The sequence below is a fragment of the Mustela putorius genome, unplaced genomic scaffold (assembly GCF_011764305.1).
Source record: "Mustela putorius furo isolate JIRA1106 unplaced genomic scaffold, ASM1176430v1.1 tig00003942_pilon_pilon_pilon, whole genome shotgun sequence".
NCBI lineage: Eukaryota > Metazoa > Chordata > Mammalia > Carnivora > Mustelidae > Mustela > Mustela putorius.
Genome location: NW_025422087.1, coordinates 21,012,731 through 21,025,402, shown reverse-complemented (window position 1 = coordinate 21,025,402; position 12,672 = coordinate 21,012,731). Strand labels below are relative to the sequence as shown.

Sequence of the window (12,672 nt, the reverse complement as noted above, 5' to 3'; positions counted from 1 at the left end):
CTCAATACCCAATATTAAATGTCATGTCCAATATGATACAAAGTTCATTAGCACTTTGCTTATCTTACTTACTACACACTACATTGCAAAAGAGCCATTTTTATGCCCATCTCTTATGCATTAGACTATATGGGAAAGACTAGCTCATTGTTAAAACAAACACAATCCCTGATCAAGGAATTTGTAGCCTAGTGAAGAAGATATGTATTTAATACAAATTCTGTTAAAGGGACAGATAAAATAATTTATTGGAGTCAATTTGAGGGGGGGCAATCAGGAAGGGTTACCTAAAGAGTCTGGGATGGAGGTTAAGGAAGAAAGAAGGTAATAGAAAACATGACAAACATCTGACAGGTAGAGAAAAGAGAGTAAGTAAAGGAAACTAAGGAAACTGTAAATGCAATTAGACGGCAAGCTTTCAGAGTAAAGAGCATGTTATGTCCTCTTCACTGCTAGGTCCTCAACCCCTGGCACGTGATAGGTACTCATGTATCCCTAGAAAAAAAATATGAATCAAGAGACTGAGCAATGGCCAGAAAGAAAGGAGAATGAGAATGAGTAGCAAGAAAGAAATTTCACACCGTGGATCCAAACAGTGCTTCATGGAGATGAAACGAAGTAAGGGCTAAACCATCTACCAGATTTAGAATCCGGAGAGACTTCAGTCAAGGCCATCAGCATCCTGGTTGGATTAGTAGCAAAATTACAATGGACTGAAGACTGAACAGGAAGATCAGGCATAAATACGGACTACCCACAGCCACAGAAAGCAAAACTTGAATAAGTCAGAAGACAAAGAGAAAGACTGGGCTGAACCTGGAAGTATACTCACTTATGAAAACAGACGGAAAGAAGTCGAGATGAGGACAGATGCAGAGATAACTTCCGAGCAAAAACCAGGAAAGTCAAAGGTGTGCCTGTGCAACAGCTTTTTTTCCTCACAACTTCATGAATGGCCATGTTAACCAGTACCCATGTTACCTGGCAAGATGGAGTTAAATACACACAGGACCAGAACACGAGCGCTGAAGGGCTCCTGTTTGATATTCCGAAACAAGGGGGCGCAGAGCCTTTCAAAGATGTAGTACACATAAAAAAAGCAACCAAAAACCTGGAATATAACAGAGATATAGTTATAATACTGATGGATTGATATAAGGAAAGACAGTGATTGTTTTTCCTTCAAAGGAAGATAGATATGTGACCCTTAGACTAATGTTCATATGTATGTTCTTAAGTATGGAAGACTGCCAGACTGCAATCCTTCAGAGATGTTACACAGCTAGTTTCTGTCATAACCTTTTCTCCCAACCCTTTACCACATGGGTGTTCGATTGAGATTAAGAGTTTAAAATGGGCGGGGCACCTGGGTGGCTCAGTGGGTTAAAGCCTCTGCCTTCGGCTTGGGTCATGATCCTGGGGTCCTGGGATCGAGCCCCCATGTCAGGCTCTCTGCTCAGCGGAGAGGCTGCTTCCTCCTCTCTCTCTCTCTCTCTGCCTGCCTCTCTGCCTACTTGGGATCTCTATCTGTCAAATAAATAAATAATCTTTAAAAAAAAAAAGAAAGAAAGTTTAAAATGGATCTCCTGGGACTTATGATTCTGATAGAGAAGGGCAGGGGTGGCAATGGGGAAGCTGTCACAACATACCCACAATATATCCCAAAATAAAAAACCGTAAGGAGGGGCGCCTGGGTGGCTCAGTGGGTTAGGCCTCTGCCTTCGGCTCAGGTCCTGGTCTCAGGGTCCTGGGATGGAGCCCCACATCAGGCTCTCTGCTCAGCAGGGAGCCTGCTTCCCTCTCTCTCTCTGCCTGCCTCTCTGCCTACTTGTGATCTCTGTGTCAAATAAATACAATCTTTAAAAAAAAAGTAAAGAGTGGGGGGAAATTAACGTAGGTGCTTACTAAAGTAACCAAACGGAAAGCATTTAAACTCTTTTATTGCTTTTGACTTTGGCAAGACAAACACCATCTACTGGACTGGTAAAGAGTTTGAAAGACTTCAGAAAGAGGTCTAAAGTTCCCAGTAGACATGAATTTACCAACACTCTAAATAAATTATTATTATAAATTTGAATCTCCATGTGTAAGGGCTTGCCCCTCCCAGAGGAACTTGGACCCCGCTTGTAGGGATGGGGCAGGTCAGGTGGAGATGTCCAATCGGTGCGGCATGTGTATATCCACTAGGGTGAATTGAGAGCCTATTGACCACCCGTATAGGGGTGGGGCTCAACCAACCGCATATAGTTTGCTGTGCGCATAAAGTTTGCTGTGCGCATAAAGTTTGCTGTGCGCATAAAGTTTGCTGTGCGAGGCTAGCAGGGGAAGAGGAGAGCTGTGACGGGAGCAGAAGGAAGAATCAGTGGAGTGGAAGAGTCAGCAGAGTGGAGGAGCTGTAACAGCTCTTGTAAGAGCTATAACCGCTGCCAGCAGTCCCTGCGCTGACAGTCTCTGGTGGTCCCGCCTCCGGTGGCCCGGAGCGGCTGCCTGCAGCCTCCAACAGTTGCGCTGATGACGGTCCCGAGACGCCAGCAGCCCTGAGATGCCAACAGCCCGGAGATGCCAACAGCCCCTAACAGCCAGCAGCCTCACCGCAAAATGCCTCACCACCCCAAGCCACGAGCGGCTTTGTCCGCAGTGGTGGCTTCCTCTGGGTGGCAGCCTTGTCAGAGTGGCATCGTGGGGAGCAGAGTCTCTGTCATCCAGGTTGTCCTCCTTGTCATCGTCGCTGTCATCGTTGCCTCTTCGTCCTCGGGAGCAGCCTCGTCCCTGGGAAGTGGTCTTGTCCAGAATGGCCTCTTCTTGGGAGTGACCTTGTTGGGATCATCGTCATGGTCTTTTCCTTATCTCTTGTCTTTTCCTTATCTCTTAAAGAGAGCCCTGACCGGTCAGTTTGATTCTTGATGCTTGGCTCGAAATCAAGTTTTGCTTGACCTTTGCTTTGTATCAGTCTCGTTCCTTTGATCACGGACCCTAACACATGCCCCACTAATCTACAAAACTTATAAAGAAAAAAACTCACCTGTAAAAACTGCATAGCAACATAACCCCATCTTACAGTGGGAGTCCTAAAAAGAAACAAAATAAGTTTTCTAAATAAAGTAAGTTGTATTTTAATAAGATCCTCGTAATGTTTTCTCCACAGAGAACACGTCATTTTTCCCACGTGGAATGCCTGTATAATTCTGTCAAGAATTACCATAATCAAACTGGACTGCTAGAATCACCATCTAGGGCTTTCCCAAGCCAGCAAGAAAGTTAAAACTCATTTTACATTCGTTGTAACCCTACATGAACTGGCCCCCTGCCTACCTATCCCACCTCATTCATGCTACACTTCTGCTGCTCAACACATTTCTGGTTCACAGAACGGATACCTGGGATAGTTGTCACGGTAGATGAGGGTAGGTGCAAACAGGAAATATAGGTACTGGTTGACTGTGGGTATTGGAATCGTCTCTGGAAAAGGAAAACTCTGGTTAGATCAGACACTCTTCAGTTTTTCCCAGCAAAACTAAAAGGGAGAAATAAGCAAGCATATAATAGGGAAGAGTAAAAAAATGACTTCTCTTAGCTCGTAGCATTTCTTATCTCCCAGAGTGACTTCTTACCTTTATATTGATTCAGTATTGCCAATTCCTCTAAACTAAGCTATTTCTGTGACTCAAAATACCTTCTAGAGTTTGAAGCAGCAATTCAAAGAGTAAGCACACATGGAGGTAATGAGTCTATTAACACTCTATAAAAGTAAGGTAAAGTTTAACACTCCGGTGATGAGTGTTTTTAAATGGTAGGTACAAAGTCAAAACAGGGAACAATGAAGAAATAGTGAGATAGTCTTCCAAATCAATATGGATCCTACATCTTTAAAATCCAACATAACATCCACAGAATGTAAAACGCCATCCCACTGAAAAGTTTGAAATACTCCATTGAATAATCCTTGACCTAACGAAATTACATACCTGATTTCTCCTTAGCTGAATTTAGTACCCGAGGCACATTCTCTCTGACAAATGAATGGGCTTTCATTACGAAACGAATCTACAAAAGGAGGGGAGAGGGGAAAAAAGATGAACTTTTCTGCCACTGTCTTGTCTCCTATAAGCAACCCCAGAACAGCACTAAATCATATGAAGAACTTCCTAATTTTGCATACACCAACTCGAATTCATGTTTATGGAATAAAGCAAATGAAAAACAAAGTGTAAAGACGGACAAGTTATTACTCAAATTATTTTACATCTAACAGCATTATCTATTATAGTTATATTACAGTAAGAAATTAAAAGCCTGATCAAAGACAGTCTCCTGAAACAGTCCTTCAGAGCATAACAGACAGCCAATTTAAGTCCAAAAATTCCGAAGGGTGTATAAACAAAATAAATCCTTTATTCAGACAGCAACAGTTTATATGACAGAACAATGAATCTGATAACCTCAAAGGCAGAGTTTTTTTTTAATTTTTTTTAAAGGCAGAGTTTTTAATTACAAAACAACTTTATCATTTAAATGACTTCTACAAAATAAATAAAAATAAGTGACTTCTACAAAGTGTTCAAGAATAAAATCTGAATTCGTCCTAAACAGCTCAATATAATTTCATTACCAAGAATCAAAGAACACTGAAGCTAGTATGAATTTTAAGACATGAGATGATCTAGTTTAAAACTTTAATTTTATAAATACTAGCATGAAGAACTAACAGGAAAACTGACCCAACTAATACAATTGAAAGTAAAAGAATACCAGTATTATTATTTTGACAAAACATAGCATTGCATCGGGCAATCCTCAAAACCTTACCTGTTCAAGTATAACAATGCACCGGGAAGCTGGTGGTAGCGTATATGCCAATACAACATACGTTGGTCCCAAACCTAGAACGCCAATCTGGAAGACCATGAAAAGGAAGCAATGGAAGAGAGAATGGACCAGTGGGTGAGTACTCCTGCTATAATCTCTGGCCCAACGTTGAAAGAGGAAATAGGGAACACCAAGTGTACTCAAGAACATAGTACACCATGTCCACATAGCAATAGGAAGTTTGCCAAAAGCGTAAGACAGGAGACTGAACTCGAGCACCAGCCTGGAGAGAAAAAGCACAGAGAAAGAGCACAAAAGTAAATTTTCAATATGCACTAACTGACTCACAGAACTCAAAACTTTTACACCTAGAACTCTCAAACTTAGAAAATACAACAACATTAATCCATTGTGGTCAAGAGGGTAAAGTTGTATGAGAAGAAAAGGTGCTTCTAAGCCTCTGCTTCACAATATAACCCAACAATAAATATTCTAAAAGTCCTAAAGTAATATAGTATTTGAACATAAGATACCCAAGATGACCTAAAATAATAAAACTTCAAGCCATGATTAGAGTCTATCATTAATAAATTTTAAACTCTAAGTAATTTAATACATAAAAGTATTCAAACAGCAATCACCTATGTTCAAAAGATGATTTTTCAGGGAGCGCCTGGGCGGCTCAGTGGGTTAAAGCCTCTGCCTTCGGCTCAGGTCATGATCCCAGCGTCCTGGGATCCAGCCCCACATCAGGCTCTCTGCTCAGCCAGTAGCCTGCTTCCCTTCCTCTCTCTCTGCCTGCCTCTCTGTCTACTTGTGCTCGCGCTCTCTGTCAAATAAATAAATAAAATCTTTAAAAAAAAAAAAAAAAGATGATTTTTCAGAAATAAGAATTCAAAAATCTATTAATACACTATTATACCATTACCTCAAAATATAATTTTCTAATAATGTACGTAATTTGGTGGATGATGACCACACTGTCATTTTTAAAGTTTTATTTCACTTTTATATTAAAAAGAAAAGTTTTTCAGGGCACCTAAGTGGCCCAATCAGTTGGGTGTCTGACTGTTTCAGAACAGGTCATGATCTCCAAGTCCTGGGATGGAGCCCTGAGTCAGGCTCCACCTACAATCTGCAGTCTGCTTCAGACTCCTCCCCACTGCCCTCTCTCTTCCCCACCCCACCCTCTGCCCCCACCCCCACTCATGCACAAAAGCTTATGCACTCTCTCACTAAAAAATAAATCTTTAAAAGAAAAGGTTTTCGGGTGCCTGGGTGGCTCAGTGGGTTAAAGCCTCTGCTTTCTGCTCAGGTCATGGTCTCAGGGTCCTGGGATCGAGCCCCGCATCGGGCTTTCTGCTCAGCAGGGAGCCTGCTTCCTCCTCTCTCTCTCTGCCTGCCTCTCTGCCTACTTGTGATCTGTCAAATAAATAAAATCTTAAAAAAAAAAAAAAAAGAAAAGGTTTTCAAACATTAAATTCTAATAAGCTACTTATTTTTTATAATAACCTGAAATGCATACCACAGTGAGAAAATTTTTAAATCATATATACAAAATTCTCCCATCTGGAAAATTACCTAGAAACTACCAATTATGGACTCCTAAAATAGACCATTTTAAAAATAAAGGTAAAAAATTAAATAAATAAAAGTAATAAAACTTCTAATATTCCTTTTAGTTGTCCTTTTGGGAGAAAAGAATCTCACCCTCCAATCAGCTGCTTTGCGATTTTCTGAAGCAAATTCACCCGAAACACCAAAATTTACCAAAATTTAAATAATACCATGAAAACTCCCAACACCCCATGCAGCATCAACTAGCCAAACGTCTTTTTTCTGGTCTTACCTTCCTTCATCAATGTAATCTACAACAAGTGTGCTGAGGATGAACAGAATGAGGAGGGCAATAAACATGTGATAGATTGTTCTGATGTGGTCCACCTCAAACAGCTCACTGTAAATACAGTTCGAACAAATGAAATTATATTTCATTTTAAAGCACCATACATTAAAGTCTTTAAGGCAGTTCAGCAAATTCTTAACCCACCCTCAAATAGTAATCATGACTAAACATCTCCAAGAGGAATGACAGAATATGAAACGTGAAGCACAGACCATAAATGCCACGACCACGGTAAAAACTGAATGTGAAAGCTTAGGGTAAGGCTCTTTCCAATAAAATGATACTACCCTGAGAGAACAGTATGGGTATCAAACACTTAAGCAAATGGGAGCATTTTTGAAAACCTGCCGAAAGTGAGTGCTTCTCAGGTAGGCAAAACAGGAAACGCAAAAGCTATTCCAAATGTTAACAAGTGTTTGTCTTTAATCCTATTACATTCCACTCCCTATACCTAACTACTATTAAGTGCTATTCTATAATCCAACTACTACCCTACATGTCTATAAACTTAACCATTTACAAATATCGTTATTTTCTATCCTCACCTATCTTTTTATTTGATTAAAACAGGGCTATTTCCAAAATAGAGCAGTGACTTTCCAGATGACATTTTCTTCGAGAGGTAATTTCTTGTATTTCACTAAAACAAATTTTTTAGCCTTGTTTTTGCGAAGATGTGTGCTCATATCTACATTAACTTTTCAAAAATATTTTAGATTACCCTGGATTAAGGATCTTCAAATTCCAGTAAAAATCAACCTGAGCCATAAAATATGTGTTTTACTTCCCTGGTTAAAAAAATGTTTTGAGGGGGTGCCCAGATGGCTCAGTTGGTTACGCATCCATCCAACTCTGAGTTTCAGCTCAGGTCATGATTTAGCCTTTTTAAAATATTTTCTGTTTAATTTAAATTCAATTAGCCAACATATAGCAAGTACATCATTCGTTTTTAATGTAGTGTTCAATGATTCATTAGTTGTATGTAACACCCAGTGTTCCATCATGCGCCCTCCTTAAAGTTCATCACCCAGTTACCCCAGCCCCCACCCACTTCCCTTTCCAGTTTGTTTCCTGGAGTCAAGATTCTGTCATGGTTTTTTCTCCCTCTCTGACTTCTTCCCATTCAGTTTTTCCTCCCTTCTGTCCTCTGCCCTATTTCTTATATCCCACATATGACTGAAACTCTCCTCCAGTTACATCCATGTTGATGCAAAAGTTAGGTATTCATCCTTTCTGATGCCTGAGTAATACTCCATTGTATGTATGAACCACATCATTACCAATTCATCTGTTGAAGGACATCTCGGCTGCTTCCACAGTGTGGCTATTGTGGACACTGCTGCTATGAACACTGGGGTGCATGTGCCCCTTCTTTTCACTACATCTATATCTTTGGGGCAGATATCCAAGAGTACAATTCCTGGTTGTAGGGTAGCTTTATTTTTTAACTTTTTAAGGAACCTCCATACTGTTTTCCAGAGTGGCTGCACCATCTTCATTCCCACCAACAGTGTTAAGAGGGTTCCCCTTTCTCCATATCCTCACCAACACCTGTTATTCCCTGTCTTGTTAATTTTAGCCATTCTAACTAGTGTGAGGTGGTATTGTTCTTTTTAGCCTTTCTTTCAGCAGGGCACTGGCAGGGCTTTGTGCTTAGCAGGGACTCTGCTTCCCTGCTGCGTCTACCCCTCTCCCAACTGCTGCATGTGCACGCATTCCTTCTCTCCAAAATAAATAAAATCTCTTTTAAAAAGCTTTATAGGGGCGCCTGGGTGGCTCAGTTGGTTAAGCCGCTGCCTTCGGCTCAGGTCCCAGGTCATGGGATAAAGTCCCTCATTGGGCTCTCTGCTCAGTGGGGAGCCTACTTCTCCACAACCCCCTCACCCCGCCTCTCTGCCTACTTGTGATCTGTCAAATAAATAAATAAAATCTTAAAAACAACAACAACAACAATAAAAAAAAACTTTGGGGCGCCTGGGTGGCTCAGTGGGTTGGGCTGCTGCCTTAGGCTCGGGTCATGATCTCAGGGTCCTGGGATCGAGTCCCACATTGGGCTCTCTGCTCAGCAGGGAGCCTGCTTCCCTCTCTGCCTGCCTGTCTGCCTACTTGTGATCTCTGTCTGTCAAATAAACAAATAAAATCTTAAAAAAAAAAAAAAAAAACTTTGTAATTAAAGTATACTTTAGGGGTTCCGGGGTAGCTCAACTGGTTGAGCAACTGCCTTCAGCTCAGGTCATGATCCTGGAGTCCTGGGATCAAGTCCCACATCAGGCTCCCTGCTCAGCAGGGGGTCGGCTTCTCTCTCTGACCTTCCTCCTCTCATGCTTGCATGCCCTCATTCTCTTTCTTAAATAAATAAATAAAATCTTCAAAAAACAAAAAATAAAAAAATAAAAAGCTTTGTAATTGAAGTACACTGTAGGGGCACCCAGGTGGCTCAATCGTTTGAGCATCTGTCTTTAGCTCAGGTCATGGTTAGAGGGTCCTGGGACTAAGGCCCAACCATGGGTTCCCTGTTCAGCAGGGAGCCTGCTTCTCCCAATACTCCATGTTCCTGCTGTCTGACTATCTGTAAATAAGTAACTTTTTTGTTTTTTAAAGTGCTCTTTTTTTCATATAGTACAATTCTATCATTACAATCTTCTAATGTTCAAAATAATTTATCTTCCCCTAGATATATGGCCTTCTCATCAAATAGATCAAGGTGGTGTACAGAAAGTAAACTGTGGTAAGTGTAAGATGTTGTTTTTTAAAAAGCACATTACAGGACGCCTGGGTGGTTCCGTTGGTTAAGCAGTTGCCTTCGGCTCAGGTCATGATCTGGCGTCCTGGGATCGAGTCCCGCATCGGGCTCCTTGCTCAGCAGGGAGCCTGCTTCTCCCTCTGTCTCTGCCTGCCATTCTGTCTGCCTGTGCTCGCTCTCTCTCCCTCTCTCTGACAAATAAATAAAATCTTTTAAAAACAATAAATAAAAATTAAAATTAAAATTTAAAAAGCGCATTAAGGGATGCCTGGGTGGCTCAGTCAGTTAAGCTGCTGCCTTCAGCTCAGGTAATGATCCCAGCATCCTGGGATCGAGTCCCACATTGGGCTCCTTGCTCAGCAGAGTCTGCTTCTCTCTGCGCCTCTGCCTGCCACTCTGCCTGCTTGTGCGCTCGCACTTGCACTTGCTCTCTCTCTCTCTCTCTCTCTCACTGACAAATAAATAAGCACATTAAGACACTCAAAGTAATTTTCACCAGCCCAACTATTTCAGATGACCTATCCTAACACAGGTGAAACTGCAGCAGTATTCTGAGGAACAATTGAGTAAATAAATAAATAAATAAATAAATCATCTACTCAGAGAACAGTACAAAAGAAATATTCATTGTCTACCCAAAGCACATCTTTTTCCGTTCACACATGAGGCCCCATAAGTAATTTATACTGTCTAATTTTCTCTATAAAATTCACACAATCAGGGCGCCTGGGTGGCTCAGTGGGTTAAGCCGCTGCCTTCGGCTCAGGTCATGATCTCAGGGTCCTGGGATCGAGGCCCGCATCAGGCTCTCTGCTCAGCAGGGAGCCTGCTTCCCTCTCTCTCTCTCTGCCTGCCTCTCCATCTACTTGTGATTTCTCTCTGTCAAATAAATAAATAAAAAAAATCTTTAAAAAAAAAAAAAAAAAAAAAAAAATTCACACAATCAGGGTTTTAAAGTAAGTCTGAGAAAACTATCAGGTTTCTAAGCTGACTAGCCATTAAGAGATAATAATATATAATATACCAAGAAACACCAACACCAAAACACTCATGAGGGGTATACCTAATTAGAAAACACTTGTTCTAGCTTTGGGGGTAACCAGTTTTCTCTGTATACAACTTCAAGAAATTTGTCAGAGGACAGATAACTATGTTCACCTCTAACCCCGCCTTTGAAACTACATATAGAACCAGAAAATCACAAAAGAGGAGCAAGACAGCAAATGTACAAGAAGTACCAAAACTAATGATCTCCATGAATTCAGAACAAACTCACTAAACATGTAAAGATTAAGCAGTGATTTTAATAATCAGAGTAGTTTTTAATTCAAACTTATAATCAATAAAAGCAACTAAAAATACTCACTCTAAGAGAGATTGCCTTAGAACAAAAATCTTTCCATGTTCTGGAGGTGCTCTGAAATCTCTAGGAAGAGCAAAAAATTAAAATAAAATATAAATACTTCAAGTATTTTAAGACATTTAAACCTATGCATAAGAGAAAGAATATATTACTAACTACAGCATGTAATAAAGCACCTTCTCACTGACCCAGGTATCAAGGGTTCTATGCATGTCATTTACTCCTGAAAAATGCAATGAGGTAGATACATGCAGATCTGGTGAGAAGGAAGAAACATTAAGCACACCCCACGAGAGCGGCGCTCAGAAGCACACTGCAGCCCGGCCCCTGTGGAAACACATTCCTGGCATCAAACACTGGCAACCCCTCTTCCTTCTCCTAAACATCGCTAAGGTCGGAGATAGGCCTCTAGCCATACTCCAGTTCACAGGCTGTTACTGGTCTGAAACTGTACGAAAATTTATGAGACCTTCACCCTCCCTAATGTCAAAGGACTTCCAACAATCCCTAACACCCTCCTGATCTTATAGGTTGCCTCCAGTTACTAAAATCTCACACAGTGAGTATCTAGCATTATTACCTTTTTTAGGGCTTTCTGCACAACCACCCAACTATTAGTAGTCAAACTGTAATCCAGAACAAGACTGTCAGAGACCACTGGGGCATAAAACTGGAGACAGCATAGAATGGCAATTAGCACATACTGGCCTTTGATAGCTTTCCTTCTGCTGCTCTGGATGCCTGACCAATCAGAAACATATATACACCAACTGCACTGAACTTTACTGCAAGTACTGGATCGAGTACAAAAAAGAGGCTCTTGGGGCACCTAGGTGACTCAGTGGGTTAAGCCTCTGCCTTCGGCTCAGGTCGTGATCCCGGGTCCTGGGATCGAGCCCCGCATTGGGCTCTCTGCTCAGCAGGGAGCCTGCTTCCCTTCCTCTCTCTCTGCCTGCCTCTCTGCCTACTTGTGATCTCTCTCTGTCAAATAAATAAATAAAATCTTTAAAAAAAAAAAAAAAAGAGGCTCTTTACTGATGTGACAAAGGGCATGGACTCCTGAGCAAGGCTCTGGCTTCCAATACCCACTGTATGATCCTGGACATGTAACTGTCCCACACTTCAGGCATCCTAACTTGCAGCAGTTCTGGTACCAACCTCGTGGACTCATTGGTTTAAACGTAGAACATGCAACAAGTGTTGGCTCTTTTGTTCTGTAAGTCAACACAGTCTTCAATGATGTACGGATTTATTATAATCCTCATATTAAGATGAAGAAACCCAGGGTGCCTGGGTGGCTCAGTGGGTTGGGCCTCTGCCTTTGGCTCAGGTCATGGGATCAAGCCCCACACCAAACCTGCACCGGGCTCTCTGTTCAGCAGGGAGCCTGCCTCCCTCTCACTCTGCCTGCCTCTCTGCCTACTTGTGATCTGTCAAATAAATAAATAAAATCTTAAAAAAAAGAAGAAGAAGAAGAAGAAGAAATCCACCTTTCAAGTGGTTAATTTGCCCAAGGCAACACAGAGCTAATAAAAAGTGGCACCACGGTGTGAAACCAGGCATTTTTACTGCAGTACTGATTCTGACCACTGAGCATTATCAGAGAACATGTCTGCACCAAAAGAAACTAATACTCATACTTACTTAGCTCTGTGGTTGTTCTCTCCTTCAAGAACAGAAAAGCTTGTGATAGCACACCCACCATTGTCTAAGGATGCTGATTTTTCAATGAGACTGTTCACAAAATCATCAAAGTGACTGCCAACTTCCTTCATAAAAAATGGCTTCAATTCCTAGAATTTTAAAGCAAATTAAAAACAAAAAACATTAGGAACAAACACACGCTTGTGGATT

The 12,672-nt window shown here is 41.3% G+C and overlaps 1 protein-coding gene across 7 annotated transcripts in view; it reads right to left on the bottom strand.

The window, feature by feature from the left end:
- Positions 1–12,672, bottom strand: part of SOAT1 (sterol O-acyltransferase 1) — a 74,655-nt gene that overhangs the window by 8,007 nt on the left and 53,976 nt on the right. For all 7 annotated transcript variants that reach the window (XM_045069560.1, XM_045069563.1, XM_045069559.1 and 4 more), the window contains 8 exons: positions 12,463–12,611; positions 10,822–10,881; positions 6,656–6,763; positions 4,807–5,089; positions 3,966–4,044; positions 3,378–3,459; positions 3,023–3,068; positions 982–1,111 (listed from right to left, as the gene is read on the bottom strand). In XM_045069560.1, the coding sequence (XP_044925495.1) occupies positions 982–1,111; positions 3,023–3,068; positions 3,378–3,459; positions 3,966–4,044; positions 4,807–5,089; positions 6,656–6,763; positions 10,822–10,881; positions 12,463–12,611 (937 nt within the window). The remainder of the gene's footprint in view (positions 1–981; positions 1,112–3,022; positions 3,069–3,377; positions 3,460–3,965; positions 4,045–4,806; positions 5,090–6,655; positions 6,764–10,821; positions 10,882–12,462; positions 12,612–12,672) is intronic.